Source organism: Neomonachus schauinslandi, chromosome 7, assembly GCF_002201575.2.
Source record: "Neomonachus schauinslandi chromosome 7, ASM220157v2, whole genome shotgun sequence".
NCBI classification, from domain to species: Eukaryota; Metazoa; Chordata; class Mammalia; order Carnivora; family Phocidae; genus Neomonachus; species Neomonachus schauinslandi.
In genome coordinates this window covers 71179824-71202199 of record NC_058409.1, presented here as the reverse complement: position 1 = coordinate 71202199, position 22376 = coordinate 71179824, and the positions used below count along the sequence as shown (strand labels likewise).

General features: G+C 39.7%; 1 protein-coding gene and 1 pseudogene across 1 annotated transcript in view; both read right to left on the bottom strand.

Annotated features, from left to right (window-relative positions):
• Positions 1 to 22376, bottom strand: part of RHOBTB3 (Rho related BTB domain containing 3) — a 55112-nt gene that overhangs the window by 5858 nt on the left and 26878 nt on the right. The window contains exons 7-11 of the mRNA XM_021699232.2: positions 18629 to 18741; positions 15384 to 15504; positions 10368 to 10541; positions 7884 to 8050; positions 2705 to 2801 (exon numbers count right to left, since the gene is read on the bottom strand). Of these exons, the coding sequence (XP_021554907.1) occupies positions 2705 to 2801; positions 7884 to 8050; positions 10368 to 10541; positions 15384 to 15504; positions 18629 to 18741 (672 nt within the window). The remainder of the gene's footprint in view (positions 1 to 2704; positions 2802 to 7883; positions 8051 to 10367; positions 10542 to 15383; positions 15505 to 18628; positions 18742 to 22376) is intronic.
• Positions 6389 to 6527, bottom strand: LOC123325414 (annotated as a pseudogene).

Below are 22376 nucleotides of genomic sequence, written 5' to 3'. Positions count from 1 at the left end.
AGCTAAATCAAACTGTGAGAATAATGAATCCATAAATGCCAAGGGTAACTTATTTTCCTATGCATTGCTATTTGTGTTTAAAAGAGTCCAACATATAAAATATACCTAACATTGAATGAGCTATTTAACTGACTTCTGCTGTATCAATGCCAGCATTAACATGACATCTTGTCTAGTCTCACTTTTCTGTTTCTAAACACCCCTAAAGAAGAAGAATTCTCAGGCAAGAGAAAATGCTTCACAGAATTCCAATGATTACTTGATAATGTTTGAAACTGAAAATGGGAAATTATTTAAGGGAGCTGTAAACTGTGACAAGAACCCTTCCAACTTCAAGTGGCTATGTGAGGCAGTTCAAGTGTGAGACAACAGAGAGGAGAGGTGACCAGGACATTCTGAAGGAGACATGCTACTGTAAATGGGCTGAGCTACTGCTCAGCTCCAGGTTGCTGCCATGTGGGAAGATGGGCCCAGGGCAGCCAGATCTTCCAACTTTTCAAAAGAAGCCAGAAATTTGGATTTTTAAGATGTGACATGTTACTCTCAGATCCGTACCTCTGAAACAAATAACGCAATATATGTTAAGAAAAAAAAAAAAAAAAGAAGAAGAAGAAGAAGGTAGCGGGAAGGGAAGAATGAAGCGGGGGAAATCGGAGGGGTAGACGAACCATGAGAGACGATGGACTCTGAAAAACAAACAGGGTTCTAGAGGGGAGGGGGGTGGGAGGATGGGTTAGCCTGGTGGTGGGTACTGAGGAGGGCACATTCTGCATGGAGCACTGGGTGTTATGCACAAACAATGAATCATGGAACACTTCATCTAAAACTAATGATGTAATGTATGGGGATTAACATAAGAATAAAAAAAAAATTTAAAAAAAAAAAAAAAAAAAAAAAGATGTGACATGTTACAATTTTTAAATGGTGACACTAAAAAAAAGTAATACCGTGTGGTCCAAATAAAACCCCTTGGCAGACTGTATTCAGCTACTTTCGACCCACAGATTCCCAGTTTGTGACCACTCAATTAGACTATCTAATTCTCCTTTATCCACCAGGGGCTTTTTTCTCTGCCCCCAAGGACACATGACGGCAGGTCCTGAACATAAACAGGTACCAACTGAATTGGAGCATTCATGATACCTTTTTAGTTCCCATCAAAGGAACAGAAGACAATCAAGGACACAGCCTCATCCTCTTACCTGCCTTCTCAAATTACATCCTGGGGTCCTGCTTCTCACTATGCCAGTTGGTCATAACATACTTTAGAGTCAATTGTATAAGTAATAAAATAAAAATTTATAACTCGAAGGATTTATAAAGCACCTTTCTCCTAAGGTTGTACTAGTACTCCATGTGTGGCATTCATCTATACAAGACAGTAAATGGAAAATACGAATGAAGGGGACCTAAGGCAGCATCACAAAGGTAGTTCTAGAATCACAATGTTCACTCATTTCATTTTGAATTGATTTCTTAAAGAATGACTGTATTAGAATGTCCCTACTAACAGCAAGAAGCATGCCTTCTCTTTATGAATGGAATTAGTTTCCTTCTTGCACAAAGTAGATGGTTAGGAAATACCTATATTCTGCCTTACTATGACTGCACTAATAATTCAGCTCTATGTAAGAAGGCTCCCAATAGGCATACGATGTTTGTCAACTAACTGAATCTATCTGCCAGAAATAGACTGTTTCCTGGTTTCCTTATCTGTGCAAGTAGCTGAAAGAAACCAGAGATCTTCAAATATTTTAGCAGCAGATTATCTTTTAGAAGTCAAATTTTACGGAGAACAGCAGATAAAACAGATAAAAGTGGAACTACTCTGGTTAAAGGGCTGGGCGTCCAAGATCTACAAACTCCAGCCTCCCCTTCTCCCTTCCCTCCTCTTCCTCAGCCGCTCCCCACTCTCCGCCCACACCTCAGAAAAGCTGCAGGTATCTCCAAGGACACCTCCCTGCTTAGAGTTTAAAACCACTTAACTGGATTATTCCCTGCACCTAGTCTAGGTAACATGAGCAAACCATCGTATCTAAACTGACCGTCTACTCTGATGACTCTTCTGTTTTCATTTTCTTTCTCCTTATGCAGCACTCAGGAGCTCACACTTTGATTGGTTTTAATCTTGACAATTTACCTTAAAGATCACATTAGGTATACTCTCTATTCAGTACGTTTTGCAACATTCTTTGACCAATTAAAAAACTGTTAATTCCCAAGTAATATAATGGATTCCTATACAGATAGACTTAAATAGATGTAGATATCAGAACTACATATTATAAATAATAAAGGATAGTTACAATTCCTTCACAAGAAAAAATGTTTAAATCTGTACTGTTTAAATTTTGCTTCTGACCTAGGTGGTTAAAAACCAAGGTATCATTTATCACAATCAAATGCCACCTGAGGCCACCTTATCTCTCTACTTCAGAGAAAAGGTGCACTTAAAAATGGATGGGAGCTATAAAACAATCATTAGAAAGCTTCTTGTGTAACACTGGTCAAGCTGTTTTTATAACCAGGTGATTGTAAGTTAAAGTATCCTCCATTACCACCCTGTGTAGTTAAGATGAATGTATTACACTGACTTTTTTTTTTTACTTTTTGTTTTTTAACAACTACTATTCCTACAAACTATGTCTTAAACCTAAGAACAAAGAACGAAGTTTTCTTTTCAAAACAGTAATTGGCAATCTACCTGAAAGATCCTGAAATTCAGGCTTTTGGCTGAAGATGAGGTAGTTAGTGGCAATGAAATGAAGTAGCCAGGTTGAAAGGCAATCGGAGTGGTGAAACTGCAAGAAAAGTGGAAAGTGAAACAATGTTGTATATAATAACCATCGAGACGATGAATAGGTGGAGAGAATGGTCTGGGACAAGTCGCAGAGAGCCCGACTCCATGTTGACGGCATCCATATATGATGCAGCCTTCTGCCTATTCTGAGAGCAGAAAGGAAAAGGGAGAATTCTTTACATGTAATACAAAAATTACATCAGTGAAGAAACCAAATCAAATGAGTAACAAGCCACCGGGGCTGGAGTGGCTAAGTGTCTTGGACAGCGGCATGCCGAGTCAGTGGTTAACAGAGACTCTTGGAGGTTCTTAAGGATTTCCTTTAAGCTTTTAATCTAAGGTCACAGCCTTTACTAATTGCACTTACATCTGTGTAGCAGAGATAAGATTATGGTTAGTGGAGGTACACACGTGGCCATATCTAAACAAGTTCACCTGAGGAGCAAACCGAAAAATATTTTGTGGAGGAAATGTCATCAATCTAAGGGGATGGGTTTCAATGTGTACGTATTTCTATGAGAAGGTTATGTCTGAATAGTTGCTTTTAACTAGGATGTAGTTAAAAGGATGCTTTTAACTAGGGTGGAGTAATCCTACTCACTATAATTTCCAGTACGTTTCTCATTTTGAATTTCAAAAGCTAATGGAAGGGAAACTCAGAGCACCACGGCCATGACATCCTCACCTTGGTGCCAGTCCAGTGATGCTCACCGATCCATCTAACCACTCAATTCAGACTACAGTAATGTGCTGGCAGGCCACTTTGATACATGAGTATAGTTCTTTTTGTTATTATTGTGGTCAAAATACACATAACATAAAATTTACCTTTTTAACCTTCTTTAAGAGTACCAGTGACATTAAGTACATTCACATTATTATGCAACCATCCCCACTATTTCCAGAATGTTTTTATCATCCCAAACTGAAACTCTATACTCATTAAACAATAACTCCCCTTTTGCCCCTACTCCTAGTCCCTGGTAACCACTATTCTATGTTTCTCTCTATGAATTTGACTATTCCAGGTACCTCACAGACACTGACATATACAATAGGTATGCTTTCTCTGTCTGGTTTATTGTACTTAGTATAATGTCCTCAAGTATCATCCATGTTGCAGCATATATTACAATGCCATTCCTTTTTAGGACTGAGTAATATTCCACTGCATGTATATACCATATTTTATTTATTCATTCATCTGTTGATGGATATTTAGACTGTTCACCTTTAAGCTAAATATAGCTCTTTTAAGGAAACTCAAAAATATTATATAAGCAATAAGTAATGCTAAATCAAAGAAAGATTTATAATCCCACATCTTAAGGAAGAAACTCAAGCATTGCTCTTTTAAAAAGTTATAATGTGGGAATATTTTCACATGTAAATCCACAGGTTCCTTGATTTTCATCATACAAAATCAGAATTTTTGAATTGTAAGACACTTTATGGTTCATCAAATCCCACATCACATTTTACCAATTTTTATTCACCTTAACTTTCAGCGTATAGATGTGAGCGATCTCAAAGAGACAGAACAAGAATGTGTAGCTATTTTAACAGAAGCCACCAGCACTATCAGATGACTAACCCAAAGCAGATAACCTACAAACAAAAGTTGAAAACATCGCCTAAGGGCTGTGACTTTTTAGAGAAGGAAGATCAAAGAAATGAATAGCTGGCTATAAAAACGTGGTAAAATGCAGAATTTTATTTTTGACCAAGATTTAAGATATCATAACTGTAGGCTCTTAGCGAAGATAAAGAGCAGTTCACTGTAAGAACTACTTTTTTGGAAGAATATGTGTTAACCCGAGAAAGCAGGTTTATTTATTCGTTTGTTTGTTTTATGATTGTTATTTATTTCAGAGAGAGAGAGAGAGCATGCGCATGTGCACACATGAGTAGGAGGGGCAGAGGGAGAGGGAGAGAACCTTAAGCAGACTCCCCGCTGAGCATGGAGCCTGATGCGACTCGGGGCTCAATCCCACAACCCCGATATTACAACCTGAGCAGAAACTAAGAATTGGATGCTTATCTGACTGTGCCACCCAGGCACCCAAGACAAAGCAGGTTGAAGCTGAAATAAACAACAGAATAAAAAAGAAAGGCTTTAAAAATACCACAAACAAAATGTTACAGCATTTAATAGCTCTGTGAAGAATAATAATGGTGGAGAAAACACCCAGAAACTCAAAAGGAGATGATCAGAAACAAAACTGGTGGCCTGAAGCAGCCAAATAAATATTAATGCACAGATTATAAGTAAGATACTGAGTTTTTATAAGTAAGATATTGAGTTTGAAACTTTAAATATGGTTAACAGGACTTCAGAGGAATCACCAAAGTTCGGCTAGTTAGGGTATAAAAGGGAGCAGAGATAAGAAGCTGTCTACCAGAGTTCAAAGAACTTAATCTGATTGAGGGAAAAAAGCTTCCCTTGCAGGATAGAAGTCCAACTTGATGGAAACAGATGAACTTGAAGGAGAAACGTTAGGGGAAGGAGGAAGCAGAAGTGAGAGAATACCAAACTGCTCAACTATATCAAAGGTATGAAGGATGCTTTCCTGATAAACAATGCAAAGCTACCAGAGATGACAACAGAGCGTTTGGAAATTCTGATCATTCAAAAAGCTACTCAAAGTTTAATTCTGCTAAAAGACAATTTCACCTCCCATCAGTCAGAGAAACAATGAAGGAAAGGTTAACTAAATTCTGACCAACAGTATGAACTGGCTGGTGAACTAAAGCCTCAAACTAGAAACTTCCAAGAGAACTGGTGAAGAAAATGATCCTGTTATCTTGGATTTGTAATTGCCAAATTAGGGACCACCAGGAATAGAGTAAGGGAAAACTGGTAAATGGAGACTTAATCCTAGAAAATAGAAAAGTCTTCAGAAACAAAAAGTAAAATTCAAAAAGGGCTGGTGTCTTAAACTTTTAAAGTTAAAGAGAAATAAATAAGGATAATTACATAATCAGAAAGCACAGAGTCAGGGATAACAGGTCAGGAAGAACCGCTGACGACGCAACCATAAAAGACATGCACGTGTGCACACGTCCATGCGTGCGACCTAAAACATCATTGCAACCGGACAGGAGATTCTCGGATGCAGGAACTAAAAAGATACGACAAGATGAGGAAAGAAAAGCTTGTGACCATTTTTTTTTTATTAAAGATTTTATTTATTTGACAGAGAGACAGCGAGAGAGGGAACACAAGCAGGGCGAGTGGGAGAGAGAGAGAAGCAGGCTTCCCGCCGAGCAGGGAGCCTGATGTGGGGCTCGATCCCAGGACTCTGGGATCATGACCTGAGCTGGAGGCAGACGCTTAATGACTGAGCCACCCAGGCGCCCCATTGTGACCATTTTTTTAAAGTACGACAGACTTGGTAGAAGAGTATGAAAATGATATATCAAAAATGAACAGAGGTTGTGAAAAATACCAGAATGAATGAAAAAGAAATTTTAAACTAAATCTAGAGGTTAGCTATTTATCCCAAGCTCAATGTAAATACATTAGAGAGATCTAGGTTACTCAGGTTTTGGCGGGGGGGGGGGGGGGGGTTGGTTTGGTTTGGTTTTACCTGTAGCAAGAATTACTATCACACTGCTCTCATTGGGCCAGAGACCCTTGTGGTGTTAGCAAAGGACTTAGCCCTCGTGTGCACGCTGCCTACACTTGTGAGAGCGGCTTCAGCTCTGAGCTCCAACACTGTGCAGAAGGTTACTCAGTTTTCTAAATTAAATTTTATCCTTAAAATTTAATATATATGGTCTTAACACTTGATTATGAAAGAAATGAACTCCAAAATAGTTAAGGAGACAGTAAGAGAAGACCTAGATGCTTCAAATGAATTCTTGAATCTTATGCCCAGAAATATACATTATTGCTTTATGAATTCATCTCAACGTGGAGGCAAGCTTTTAGCGGTCTTTCCTTTGCCCCATTATGTGGCTCCATTTTAGCAACTTGAAGACAAAGTTGTCCTCTTTTTCTAATTTTGGATGTCAAAGGTGATAGGGATAGCCAAATGTTGTATGCCAGATAACATTTTACAGTGTCCTGATGGTTACCAATGATGGATCAGATATATTCCTGTAAAAAAGACCTAGAAGTTTCAGCTTACGGCAAGTTCAATATAGACCATTATATTCCATGACTGCCACAAGCCTTAAAACTGTCATAGGGCAGAGGATGGAACAGTAGAATAACCAAGGGTAAGATGACATGTCTGGATAAACTTCCTGTTCCTCTTAGGGGGAATGAGGAAATAACAGATTTTTAACTGGGACAACATCAGCAAGCAGGTTCCAGCAGGCTTCAAGACGGCAAACCTAGTTTATAGATCGGCCCGGTCCTTTGTGAGATTCAGATTCTAGGGTCTCTGTGACTGCAGTTATTCATAATTAGCTTAACCGTGTAAACTCTGTTCCCTACAATGTGTAGCAATGCAATTCTTAAAAAACAAAAAGGCCCTAAGCTTAAGAAGCCAGAAAGTATGGTGTACTGTAGTAATTCTCAACTCAAATGTTTATACTGGATATACATGAGACATATCAACAAAAGGCACTTTGAAAGGATTAATGAAGTATCAATACCTCCTACAAACAACCGGGAAACTTCAAAACATGTCCATGACGTGAAAGGATGAATGAATGAACAAATAAATGAGTTTAGCCTAACCATCTCTGTTAGCATGCATGGACCAATTCTTCTTGAACCCTAAGATGTGACTGCTTTGGGGAAATTCAACCTAAGTTCTAGTTCCTATAATGCCGACACGGCATAATAAAGCACCATACTCAGATGACTCCAATAAAGGCCACCATTCAGGTGAAAACTTTCCTATCCGCAAATTCTACCTCCTTGGAAAAAAACTGCTCAAAAATCTGATGCTTCAAAATGATCTAGCCACAGAAATTGCAGTGAGGGCACTTTACCCTCATTTGGCCAAACTTCCAAACTGAGACAAACACTAATGTATCTCTCAACAAATAGAAATTTTTTAAAAGTAGTATAATTTTTAGAAGAATTTCTTTTTTTTAATCAAACAACCAGATACACAGGGGCAAGTACCTTGGCTTTTTTGAGCAGGTCAACTATATCCAGGTTCATAGATGCCAACTCCCTGCTCGGCATGCTCTGCAGCTGCGTGATGATGAACAGCTCACAGATGTGCTGCAGTCTGGACACCTGATACATCTCAGCACAGATCAGAAGACACATAGCCTGGAAAATGCCCGCTGAGGCAGGAAGGGAAATAAGAGAAAATGGACAATAAAGCCGTTTCTTTTATGATCTAAAACAAAACAACAACAAAAAGCAAACCAACAACAATAAAACAAGGCTGACTATATCACCCAGTGTACAAGAGAATGCAGAGAAAAAGCCTAGAAGGAGTGAGTCTGCACTCTACACTAGTATGCCATTTTATTTATTTACTTATTTTTAAAGGTTTTATTTTTAAGAAATTTCTACACCCAACACGCGGCACGAACTCACCACCCTGTGATCAAGAGTTGCATGCTCCACCGACAGAGCCCCTATAAATAGGCACCCCATTATGCCATTTTAAAAAGAATTAATTTAAGCTGTCACACTCTAAAGTGAATATTTTCATTGTTTTTTTTTTTTTAGTTCTTCAGAGAAGGCAATTCTACAATTGCCCTTAAATAATCAGTTCTAAGGCTGTTATGTAATTCTTTAGGCTAGCTAAACTAAATCCTTGTAATTTTTCTTCTCTTTAGTCCCCAGGTTTGTTTGTTGTTTTTATTGTGGCAAAACAAGCATAACATAAAATTTATCACTAACTACTTTAAAGTGTACGGTTCGGTGGCATTAAGGTACATTCACATTGTGGTGCAACCATCACCATCATCCATTTCCAGAACTTTTTTCTTCTTCCCAAACTGAAACTCTATACCCATTAAGCAATAACTCCCCATTTCCACCTTCCCTTAACCCCTGGCAATCACTCAGGCTGTTTGTGTGTGTGTGTGTGTGTGTTTTTTTTAAACTTCCCTAGATGTGATTTTTCAGGTTATTCTCTTTCTAAGTTCTCCTTAAATTTCTTGCATTGTTTTGTAGCTAGGAACCAAGAACACTGTGTATGACCCATACTTAACACAATGAATAGATCATCTTTCTTTCTGCGATTTCCCAATACAAACATTCTAGTACTGATCTACTTTCTGATTATTAATTTTGATTCATTTTCTCCCCACACCTTTTACCAAGTTTTAAAGTGCTTTGTCCTATAGTTATTAGTGCTTCTCTGAGCATTTTTTCTAATTAGCAAGAGAAGACCTAAAATTTGAAGCTTCAATTTATTAGTGGGAGGATGACTGAGAAACTAAATTTTCTTATTATTCAAATCTGGGTCAAACTTTTTATTTAACATAGAAATTCGCCAATATTAAAATAATAAACAATAACACACATTCTGATGAGAATCTATGCTTTCCTTTTTATTAAGGAAATATAATAAGCCCATCTTTAACACTGACAGTAGCAACTGTAACTGGCCTCAAAATACTCTACAGCTGGCTGCAAGACCAGAATTAATTCAGTTAAAAAAGGAATTTTCTTTTTTTGAACTTCTAAAACCTTTCACTAGAGGGCTCATGACTTGTTTAAAACTTGAAGAAATTTTAATAACAAAGGTTGAAAAAGTTCTTAATCTAAAAGTGAAAGCAATAAATCTGAAGAGAACGATGGTCTGAAATGTGTGTTTTCTTTTTATATTTGCTAGAATACCTGGCCAGGTCCTGTAATCAAGGTCTTGGCCTCCTTGACTAAGTAAGTAAACCGCCAGGGATTTATTCTAGTTGTGTTTGTGGTGGGAGCCATCTAGTGGCCAGAGGAAGAAGATGAATTAAGGGGGCTTCCGTGCCAGCATCCCAAAGCTCTAGGACTGTAGAAAGGATTTTGCAATTCCTCCAAGGAGACCCCCAGCTAGAAAAAAACCCTGCAAGGTCTGTTCCAACCTATAGCTGCCAAAGATGATTAGTTTTTAGTCAAAGACAGTCCTAAGTCAGTAAATAGGGATATAAATCCTCCAGTCTGCTGGGTATCCTAAACATCTCAGGAAAGGTTTTTGGAGAAGTTAGTTTAAGGAGAGTATGACTTTAGGGGTATTCAGAAGAAGGCTTTAAAAAAAACCCTCACATTCTCTGAGCCACAGAGATGACCAAGGGGTCTCAGAATATTCAAAGTCCTTAAAAGTGCCTCAATCACAAGTTAGAGCCATAAAAGCAGCTGCCCTAACCTCTTCTCTTTATAGAAGGGATGTTCCAATCTGTAGAATTAGTCACTGGGTACCACAAAACATCTCCATTTCTAGGTGTCCACATAATCACCACACTGTTGGGGCTGCCTGGGATGTGAGAACTGACTGAAAATTCATGGTTGTCCCAACACCACCTCACCTGACTAGTACATTCCATGATATCAACTCTGATCAATCTTAAGGAAAAACAAATTTCATAGAAAGCACTTTATCAAAATGAGTGACAAGGAAATAAAAGTTGTAAGATAGTATCTAATATTCAGACTGCTCACCTGGGCAACAGGAGTCTGTGTATAGGTATTCTAAGAATGACAAGAAAGTCTCTTTGGAAACACCATAAACTGGAATCAGAACACTCTTTGCTTCCATGTAATTCCCATTAAACATGGCTGCCATCACTTCACAACGGGCCACCAGGATGGCCCTGTGGGCTGGCACCGTTGTACCTGCAAGGTTTAAAAGCAAAAAGCTAAGTTACATAAACTTGCAGAGTTGTTATTCTAGCAATCTCCCTGTCAGTTAGAGTGGTATTGTGTTAGGCACAGCTAAGCTGATGTCAGAAAGCAAAGTTTGGGGAGATACCCAGCATTAATCAGAAACTTCTTAGTTTTTAACTGAAAAACAGAGTTCAAAAGTTGATTTTGAAACTGATAATTTATAAGACAGGCAATTATCTGTTAAATGAAATATTTTGCTTCCTGTTTTTATAATGAAACATGCATCCTCTGCAATTGGCTTGAAATACCATCACCCATTCTTACCCATGTGCCTCCCAAGAAAACACTGCCATTATCCTTGGACACACTCAAAGAACAGGTCCTGGCCACGCTTCCCCTTATGAGAAAGAGGAAACTGTAGAAAGTGAACTATCCCTTGGCCTAAGCAATCCATGTTACCACAAGTATGGCAAGGGACTTCTGTGTGGAGCCAAGGGGAGCATTTCAGAAGTTATGGAAAATTTGGGAGGGGACAACCTAGTCCCTGGATGTCTCTCCAGTGTACTACCTCCTCAGGGAATAGTGCTGCTTCCGGAAGAGCCAGAGCTACTTTAAATTTTAAAGGTCCCTCAGCCCGTACCCTTCTCTGAAGCTCATTAAACTAAACTGACTCTCTAGCGAAAGCCCACTAAGCTCCCCAGCTACTGGGCCGTCCCACCAAGGCAGCACCAGATGGCACATGGGTGGGGAAGCAGTTCTCAACACTCCCAGCACCTTAGGAAACCACGAATCCAAAGCTAGCCTTCAGTTCAGTCTACATCAGTTTGACGTATCATTACTGAGCACCCACCATGTGCTAATCGCTATGTTACACATCAAACATACAAAGATGAAAAAGACGCAACTACCCTGCTTGGGAGCAGTCAAGCTTTTAGTTTGGTGGAAGACAACACAGCCAATGTGAATGATGAAGCCTTCCAAAAAGTAACTCTATGAGCCAAACCACTCTGCTCTGCTCCAGAGTCTTCACCTATACATCCCTAAAATCTCAGACCTCTCAGGAGCACATATTCTATGCTATGTCAAATATTCTAAGATATTTTACGATGACGGGCACCTGGGTGGCACAGTCAGTTAAGCATCCAACTCTCGGTTTCAGCTCAGGTCGTGATCTGTGTCTTGAGATCGAGCCCTCCATCAGGTTCTGCGCTCAGCATGGAGTCTGCTTAAAAGACTCTCTCTCCCTCTGTCCCCCTCTCCCTCTCTCCCAAATAAATCAATAAGTCTTTAAAAATCTTTTTAGAAATATTTACAATGATTGGATTCTTCAGCTTCTTTAAATCCAAGCAAAACATCTTCTGATTCAGAAAAGAAGAGTTCCACCTAAGCCCAGTGACTTCCTCCAAAGCCACGAATCCCTTAGGATTCACAAACAACGCCGAACATTGCCAGCTCTGAGCTCAACGCTTAGAGCTATGATTTGCACAAATGCACCTCCCAGAGGAGCAGGGAGGGGAGGCTACATACTGTGAGTCATCACACACCTGCTAGCAGGCATCATCCCCTCCCTGCCCCTTTGCCATGGGGTGCCGGCTCTCACTGGAACAGTGTCCACTGAGGGGCACAGCCAGTTTCCATGATTAAACATGCTCGTTACCTTTGTACACATCAATTCACAAAGAATCCAAACAGGTAATGCAGTTGGGCTTGTAATTCTAACGTTTTAAAATCTGAAGTAGGACTATTGAAAAAAAGAAAAGGAAAAGCAGAAGCATGGCTTAAACAAACTAGACAGGCTCTCATTTGGGTTGATTGACCCCAAATACTAAATGGACAGGAGATGGGGAAGGAATTTGATAAGTAACCTTAGAATTTTTTTTTTACATTTAAAAAAAAAATTTTATTGTTATGTTAATCACCATACATTACATCATTCGTTTTAGATGTAGTGTTCCATGATTCATTGTGCATAACATCCAATCCTCCATGTAGAATGTGCCCTCTTTAATACCCATCACCAGGCTAACCCATCCTCCCACCCCCTCCCCTCTAGAACCCTCAGTTTGTTTTTCAGAGTCCATCGTCTCTCATAGTAACCTTAGAATTTTAACAGAAATTTTCCATTGATAATGTAGTTACAACAGAGTTATAAGACCAGCAAAGAAAACACCCAGTACCTGAAAGTACTGTCAAACCCGTTTCAAGATTTTAATTTGATTTGGAAAACGATTATACCGCCAGTTTGGAAAATCATCACTCTGTTTCTCACCTTTTTCCAACTACTGTTTGGTATTATGAACAGTTCCATGTGAAACCATAATGCAATACACCTCAGTATAGTCGCATTTTTCAACATAGTATATAAACTATATAAATAGATAAACACTGTATCAAATATGCCAAATGAACACAATCCAGTGTTTTGTTTTTTTAAAGATTTTATTTATTTATTTGACAGAGAGATAGAGAGAGCACAAGCAGGGGAAGCGGCAGGCAGAGGGAGAAGCAGGCTCCCCGCTGAGCAGGGAGCCCGATGCGGGGCTCGATCCCAGGATCCTGGGATCAGGACCTGAGGGGAAGGCAGACCGACTGAGCCACCCAGGCGCCCCAACAATCCAGTGTTCTTATACCAACCAGCAATAAGATAAAGCTGAAGAATGAAAGGGGGGGAAGCATCAATTTTCTAGTGAAAAGATAAACATGTTCTTTGAAAATGTCAAGGCCAAAAGTATCTTTCCTTTGTAGAATTCAACTGCTGTTACAGTTTTAGAAACTTTTTTTTAAAAGGAAAATGCTTAAGAGTGAAATAAAATTTGAAAGCCCAAGTTTTCTAATAACCTTAACATAAATTACCAAAGATCTTTGTTTTTATTATACACTAAAATAAAATCCTACATTTGTCATACCTCCTTCGCATTACTCTCCAAGTTTCAAAAATGAAATTTTTAGAATTTTTTTTTGTTTTACTCTGAAAACAGGAAACTTGCCTAATTCAAGAGAGATTTAGAATATGTACCATCAAGCCTTTATATATACCCTTACATGCACCGCCCCGATCCTCATGACCACTCCACCAGGTAGAAATCAGTATCCCCATGTGACAGGCAAGGAAACAAAGGATCAGAAAGGTAAAGCACCACCACACCAGTATGGTAAATATGCACCCACACAAGATCCCAACCAGGTCTTTCCAGTCCTGGTCATTACCTCCTCAACAAGCTTAACACAAAAAATGACTTTTTAGAAGCTATCTGGTTCACCTTCTTCACTCTGGAAATGAGAAGACTTCATAAAACAAGACGCATTAAGTGACTGTCCTATGGATACGTGCTGGTTGGAATGCAAAGCTGAGGCTAAATAAACTAGGGTTGCAGACGAGCCTGCCTCCAGAGGAGACAACACTGCTCCCTTCTGCACACTAGAGCTCCCTCCCCAAACTCCAGAAGCTACGCTTGCCTCTCCTCCCACACATGGCAGAGAAGCTGTTGCTAGAGCCCGCTTCCACCCATGCCTGCTTGTCTCAGCTTCCGACCTTGGGAGGCCTTGGTTTTTGAGCTGAGGAGGCTACAAAGAGCAGCAGAGCAGCTGAGCCTCAGCAAAGGCCCACAACTAGCCCGCCCACACCCAGCCTCTGCACAGCGCGGGGCACAGGCAGGTGCCTGCAAAAGAGTTGGCAGGTGGAATTGTGAGACAAAAGCAAGAGATTCTAAGGAGAAATAATTCTCCACATCACTCTTTATTTCTTTTCTCTTAACATATATTTTCATGTGTTTCATACTCCTTTTGAAAAACTTTTCAGTAGGTTACACTAACATGATGTTTGGGGGGAAGGCCTCCTATGCAAATTATAAGCAAATACAGTCTCTTGTTAGCTTTTTTCCCCCCCCAAATCATTTTTTATGTATTTCGAAGTCACTCTTACTGTCCCATTCTCAGTGTCTCATGTGCACATTTCAAACAGTGCTGACTGGAGCTTATCAGAGGGCACTTGGGAAGTTTCCAATACACTGTTTGTCTTGGCAAGTGGCCAAAGTTAAAATGAATCTTTCTGAGGAAAAATTCTAAAAAGCAAATGACTGTTAGCTGCCATACATTTCTATCATAAAATTATAATTTTTTCTCCTAGTAATAGTCTACTTGAAGTTCTACTTAATACATGTGGAAACAACTCCTAACCTTCTTGCATAATTGAAGGTACCTGACAATTCACTTGCAAGATTATGCTTTTAATCTACTGAAGTGGCAAAATTACCCAAGCGAATAATCAATAATGGGCATTAAAACAGCTTATCATTATTAAAATTAGGTAGCATTACTTTCCTACAGAGATAAAAAGCAGCTCTCAGTTGCTCTGGTGATAATTCTCAGAGTGCCGTGAGGAATAAACGTAGCAATACCTACCCAGGCCTAATGTGAGCCAGGCATGACCCTCAACGTCTGCTTAGTTCCTTTGCTCAAATAGAAAGGAAGAGAACTGGATAAATTTCAGGTAACATAATGTGAAGGGGGCTGGTTTCAGATGATTCAACAACTAGTATCTCGAAGAAATACAGGGACAAAAATATACAATGAGGTGATATTACAGATCATTCCATTCCACACTGGTTCCTAAAAACTAATGAAGCCTATGGTAAGGGGGAAAAAAAAACTAGGAAAACATAAATTTCTTTCCTTGTTTTAACAAAATACTTCATTTCCCTAGATTTTGCTGAAATTCAGCCAGTATTAATCTATATCCTGCATTGAGACTAGTCATTTCTTCACCCAAAATATTCAAAGCTGAAATAGAAAGTTAGGTAAGAAAATAAGAAAGAAAAACGAGTACTGAACTTTGTAAAAATTGAACCCTACCTTGTATTTCGAAGACAACATCAGCAAGCATTGGTTTATTAAGGAAAAACTTGAGGGAAGTGTTATAAAACCACAGAGGTTTTCTGGCTTGATAAGTTTTGCAATTCCTTAGACAATTAATCTATAAGGGAAAACAAAAATACAAGTGGAAATGTTGTACAACATGCTCTGTTAATAAATATATAAGTTGATTAGAGAATTTGGAAAACGGTACTAAATGTCTGAAGAAATGACGATTCCCTCCTCCATGGCACCTGCGCTCCTAGCTGCCCAGGGAACTTGCCCTCAAGAATGACATGCACTCCAGAAGAGGGAGCAGCAGGGCTCTGCGTAACATTCTCAGCAGTGAGCGAACTGGCTAAGGGAAAACACAGCTCTCTGGCTGAGAAACGTGAGGTCCTGAATCCACCCACATCCCCTTTAGCTGGGAAACAGACAATGCTCAACCTCATATGAATGCCTGGTAAAATATGTTCACATAAAGAACCTGTTTGCTTGTTCCCTAACTAAAAAGGTACACACACAAAAATTTAATTTGTCATTTTAAAAAATACATATTTTCCCCCATCATATCATGTCCTACTACTTACTAGATCAACATTAAAATACCTGAAAGTAATGAACTGATTCATCTCTGTCTTAATGTACAGTCTTATAATCCTACCTACAGCTGGGATTCCTGGAATCTATCAAAGCTTGCCTGGATCTCCGCTCCGGAGTTCCAGAGCACCAATTCCATGACTACCGTGACTTCCATGACTACTATCACTCCGTAATAGTGCCGCTGTCTGATGCAGCAGTCTCCAGCCCCCCACTACACCCCACTTACGCTTTGGTGCTTTGTTTATCCTTCCTGTCATCTTCAGACATTCCTTTGTTCCAACCTCAGAATTCAAGAGCCAGCCCCTCTTCCCTCCCCCTCCCACCGTTTCCCTAGCTGAATCTCAGGACCTCTGCCTGGGTCAGAACTCAGGCCTCTGCTTGGCTCTCCAGGGAATATGGAAAGCTTCATCCCTAAGAAATAATCAAGCATACAACTGCAGCAGTAAGAATAAATGGCACCTACTCTCCACTCTGGATTAATCCACTATGGTGGGAAATTAAAATCTTTGGTAAGAGGAAAACAAAATATTATCCTTCCTCAAAAGGAGGAAAAAAACACACTCCAGAATGATTTCCATGAGCAAGGCAGAGAAACAAAACAGGATCATACAAATCCTGCTCCTATAAAGCATGTTCTCAGATCCTGTACACAACCTACCTTAATACACAGCAAAGGAACTGGTGGAGAGGATTCAGGTGAATGCCACACACAAAGCAGAGCAAGTCAAAAAGCAGCACAGAATTTGAGAATCAGCAAGGGCTTTAGAAATCATCATCTATTCCTCTTCTTACAGAAAGTCCTGAGAAGACTTGCTCAAAGCCAGAAATAATTCATGCCAACTCACAATTTGAATGTACATTTCCTGATTTCTAACTCAGGGTTATAGCTCTGTGTTGTACTCAGTGAATGAGAGAGACCTTTGCCCCAGGAAAGCACAGGAAGAAAGCACAGAACTCATCTCTCCTCCTGTACAAAGGAGGGAATTTAGTTCAATATCACGGAATTGTATAGCCCCCAGCCTCTTCCCCAACAAGAATTCATTTTTTCTCAGTACTCAAAGGAATGACTGTTTAAAATCACACTCAAGGAAAGGCTCAGGTTTAGACTGAGAGGCAACACTTCTGTCTTCACCATTCATATAAAGGTTATGAATTTGTATGTCATGAATACTACGTAGATGTATATCATGTATGAATAGATAGATGGCTCAATCATGAATCTGCCTCAACAGATCCCTTTGTCACCCATGGCTTGAATTTGAAGGTAAAAAAGATAGGATGATAGTAGTTTGGACAGAACACTGATATACATGGTGCACACTTCCACCAGTCTATAAACAAGTAATATAGAGAGCTTTCGGAAAACAGAATGCAGGTTTATGTGCACAATTCTACAAAAGCATTATTTAGTTGAATTAGATTGCAAGAGAGCTAGCGCTCTGCCATCCCCTGGAAAACTGCACAGCTTCTGCATACCTGCTTCTGTGTGTGACAGAAATAAGAAAAGGCTTGCCCTTAATTCCATGTTACTTTGTTCACAGGGTTTTTTTTTTCTCAAATCTTCATTAAAAGCTTGTACAGTTTTTTTTTTTTAAAGATTTTTTTTTTTTATTTGAGACAGAGAGAATGAGAGACAGAGAGCATGAGAGGGAGGAGGGTCAGAGGGAGAAGCAGACTCCCTGCCGAGCAGGGAGCCCGATGCGGGACTCGATCCCGGGACTCCAGGATCATGACCTGAGCCGAAGGCAGTCGCCCAACCAACTGAGCCACCCAGGCGCCCCAAAAGCTTGTACAGTTTTAAAATATTAACTTAAAATGTCATTAACTTAGGTTGTAGAATTGACAAAGTCATCTGTATTAAAAAAAACTCAAGGAATGATCATTTCTCTTACATTCAACATAAGTCTATATTCTGCTGAGCACTGCACATAGCTTACCTTTTTATCTACTGTAGCCAATTTGTTTAGCACATAATCTGAAATAAGAATACACTGGCTCAAGGGTATAATGTAGTTGTCTCTAAAATGAACAAATTTATTTTTAAAGCCCTTACAGACTGGACAGCCTAAGGGACTGGAGTTTGAACATGCACACATTTAGGACTGTATACAAAGTCTGTATTTTATAACCATTGACCTGGTTTATAATTTTAAACCTATACAAGATGAGAAACAAATCCTTAACTGTCTAGCTGATCAAACATATTTCTCAGAACTCTTGAAAAAGGCACACAGAGAAACTGCCTTGCTCCTGAAAACTACTTGGACTTAAATTCGAAGAAGTGAGAAAGCATCCCCTTTAACAAGCTTAACTGGAACTGGATAGATTCAACAGCCCTTCATTCTTGACATAGACTGCATATTCCTGGAGCTCTAGGGGAATGTTTCAGAGGATGGAATTCACAAACCAACATTTTAAAGACATGACTCACACATATTTTAATTCTTACATGAATTAAAATCTGAGATAGTAAGAAGTACATGTTTGCATTTAAAATATTCAAATGGCAAAAATAGACTCAAGAAAAACATATTTCTACACTGTTGACTCTTCCCATGACTCAATATTATTCATTTATCATCGTATATATGTTAAAATTCAGAGAATATCAAGGTAAACTGATTTTCAATAAAGTAATTTACCTTTCCTGGTGTTTTTAAAATGCATTTAACTTTCTCAATTACACTTGAAACATCTCCAGAATCTTTCACTTTCTTCCTGATGTCTTCTTCCAATTCTTCCCACTGAAAAGCACCTGTAAACAAATTAATATATATTAGATTTTTATGTTAAAACAGGAAGTACAAAAGTAAATCTCTCATTAGATAGCACTGCTCCTTCTTTTAGTATTTTCTTTCTTTACCAAATATATATCCTTGTAATTACACTAAAACATTTAAACAGTTCTCACATTTTTAAAAAAACAGTTTGCCTTCCCCTAATGTGTTTCTCAAAACCTGAAGTCTGCCTTCCTAGACAGCTGTCACCTCTTTATAATAGATGGTCACCTAAAAATGACAGCAACAGCCAGAATATTAGTTGCCATCACAAGTAGTCCTTCCTACACTCAATTATTTACTTGCCTGGGTTAAGAAGGCAGATGTGTTTTTTTTTCCAAATTACCTTAAATCATACTAATCCTGGAGGGCAGTGACTACCATCAGGTAGAAGAATGAGCAGTAGGAACAGAATGCATTCAGAAAGTCTCAAGCATGGTCAGGGTCAGAGAAGGATGTTCAACAGCCATCTCTACAGACCCAACCCGAAGAAGGGACGTAGATACTGTCCTGAGGAGCTATCTGACCGCTGCACTGGAGCGAGATCACTGCACCTGGTCCCTCCCTCCCCTGGTCCTCACCCCACCCAACTTCCAAGCTATCTCTTCCCAGGCTCATTTCACGTCTGTCTACACTGACAGCCCCTTTCCCCGTGTCTTTTTTTTTTTTTTTTTTTAAGATTTAACTTATTTGTTTGACAGAGAGAGAGACACACAGCGAGATAGGAAACACAAGCAGGGGGAGTGGGAGAGGGAGAAGCAGGCTTCCCGCGGAGCAGGGAGCCCGATGTGGGGCTCGATCCCAGGACCCTGGGATCATGACCTGAGCCCAAGGCAGACGCTTAACAACTGGGCCACCCAGGCGCCCCACCTTTCCTCTGTGTCTTACAAAACTGTTTGATGGTCAGCAAAAGTTCTCCTTTCTCCAAGCACTTCTCTTGCTTGGCTTACCACAGCCTCCCATAGAGCCTACCTGCTCCTCAGTGGCCCTCTCCTCATTGAATCAATCCTGATACTCAATGCTGATACATTTCCAAAAGAACAATTCTGATGATGATATTTGAAGAGATGACCCCTATCTATCCCATGGCTTACAGAAAGTCCTAACGCCTAAAAATACAATTAACCAAGGTGTAGTGTGGGCGGGCATAATTGGGAGACCCAGGCTCCAGTTCTACCTCTGCCATTAATTACTGGTGTGACTTGAAGCAAGTCCTCTCACCTCTGCGTAACTCAAAATCCTTTTCGATCTATCTTTTTCTTCTGATATTCCCCTTTCTGTATCCAGAACTTTGCCAGATGCCTTCATGGACATCAGGGATGGGGAGAGCACATAAAATAATAAAAAAATAAACATGACTGAACCAATGAGATCAGGCAATTGCAGCCAGGCTGAGCCAACCAGATCCAAAGCTACTGTGGAGAGTCAAGTGATAGCCCAGCGGCTCTCAGGCGTCATTACAGCTGAGCCCTGTAGCACTGGGTGCTCTAGAGTATCTTTAAACTTCCCCTCACCTAACCTTCATCATTGCTACAGTGTATCCTGAGGAGAGGGGGCAGGGGAGGGAGAGCCCTGATCTGGGCCATTTGCTCCCTCTGTGGTGCAAATACTCGCACCATGGCCACCTTCAAGCCACCGACACGACACGGCATCACAGAGCACAGAGCTGGGAAGAGAGAAACCCAATAGGCTCTCACAAGCTGGTGCCATCCAGCTCCAGCAACACCACTGTTTCTTCCTACCTTGATGCTCTTTTCCTGACTTCACTGTCGGCTCCCCTCCCTTCTCAAATTCCCAAACGTTTGCGGTCAAGAAACATCCGGGTTTGTTGTTTTCGTTTTTTGGCACTAAGGATTTCTAACTTTAAAGGCACATACTCTTTCCACTATCTGATAAATTCTTTGCATTGTCTCTCCAGAAAATTTCCCATACACACACAGACATTATGGTCTACGTTAAAATGTCATAAGTAAAAGAACCACTGAGAAACCAACAGAACCCAGATCAAAAGAATTTTTGCCAGTGATTCCCAACTATAGCTGTGCATTACATTTACCTATAGATCTTTCATAAAATACCATCAAGGAGGTATCAGTCCCAGACCAATTAAATTAGGATTTCTGGGGCTGGAGCCCAGACATCATTTTAAAAGCCTTCCAGGGGATTTTAAGGTGCACTGAGTGCTGATCATCACTGCTCTTCCTTCAGACATTTCACCCATGATCCAAACCCAGGATCAGTGGTATGCAGCCAACAGGTATTTTTTCATTGTCTACACTCACACATGTTAAAGGAGAACAGATATTAGCTCTTAAAAATAAATTATATTAATTAACGAATACCTACACAATATCTCCATTCAGAATATTATCTGAGAGAAAGCAAGAATTAAGTTGAAATACATGGGATTAACAGTAGGTAAATGCCTACAGGCCACTCATTTGTCTCAGAATAGACACAAAAGGATCCAATAACTAAAGATGAAAGACCAGTTCACAGAGCACTCTAAGGATTGGGCTGTTCTTATAATTAGAAATGCTAACCAAGTCATCTTTGGCAGGTTTTGTTCCAAATAAAATAATAATCCTTATACTGGGATTTTCTTTTCCTTTTTTTAATTGTGGTAAAAACATTTAACATGTGGGGTGCCTGGGTGGCTCAGTCAACTAAGTGTCCAACTCTTGCTTTCAGCTCAGGTCACGATCTCAGGGACTTGGGATCGAGCCCCTGTCAGGCTCTGCGCTCAGCAGGGAGTCTGCTTGAGGATTCTCTCTCTCTCTCCCTCTAAAATAAATCTTAAAAAAAAAAAAAGAACATCTAACACGTGATCTATCTTTTTGACAGAATTTTAGGTGTACGTTACAGTGTTGTTAACAATAGCCATGATATTGTACAGCAGATCTCTAGAACTTACTCATCTTGCATAACTGACTGGGATTTTCTATTTAGTTAACTTCTCAGAGCGCTGATTGAATTGACTGAGGTTCTTAGGGAGCATGTTATACTCATGCATACAAGCTGAACTTTTAGGTAGTGCAGAAAAGAGCGTACCACAGAATAATCCAAGAGCTGGAAGATACCAGGCAAGCTGAAGATGAAAGCTCCTTTCCACGTGTTCATTTACTCTGGAGGCATTTCAATAAGGGATGTGAAATTCTAAGGGCCATCTGTGGTATGAAAAGCTCAAAGCAAAATTCTTGAGGCTCTGACATACATTTCAATTCCTAACCATCTGAAATTGTGTGCATCAGGAATTTGCAAGCATAAAGACTATCAAGTATTGTAAGAATGTCACAACTATATGCCAATAAAGGATGACTCAATGAAGACCCACAAACTGCTGGCCTCGCTCCTTCTCTTTGAGTAATAGTCTTTCAGTACTTATACAGTATACAGTGTTAGCTATTACCCAGTAGAAAATTAACATACACAAAACACATACTTTTACTGTGTCTATTTATTTAGGAATTTTCATAGGGGAATACGCTGAAATCTTATGTTAACCAGACCATTAAACAGACCCTTCCTAAATATAGGACCCAAACATCCCTGGTGACACATATATACAAAATTTCAAATTCCTAAAGATTAAAAAGAAGCATGTTATTTAGAG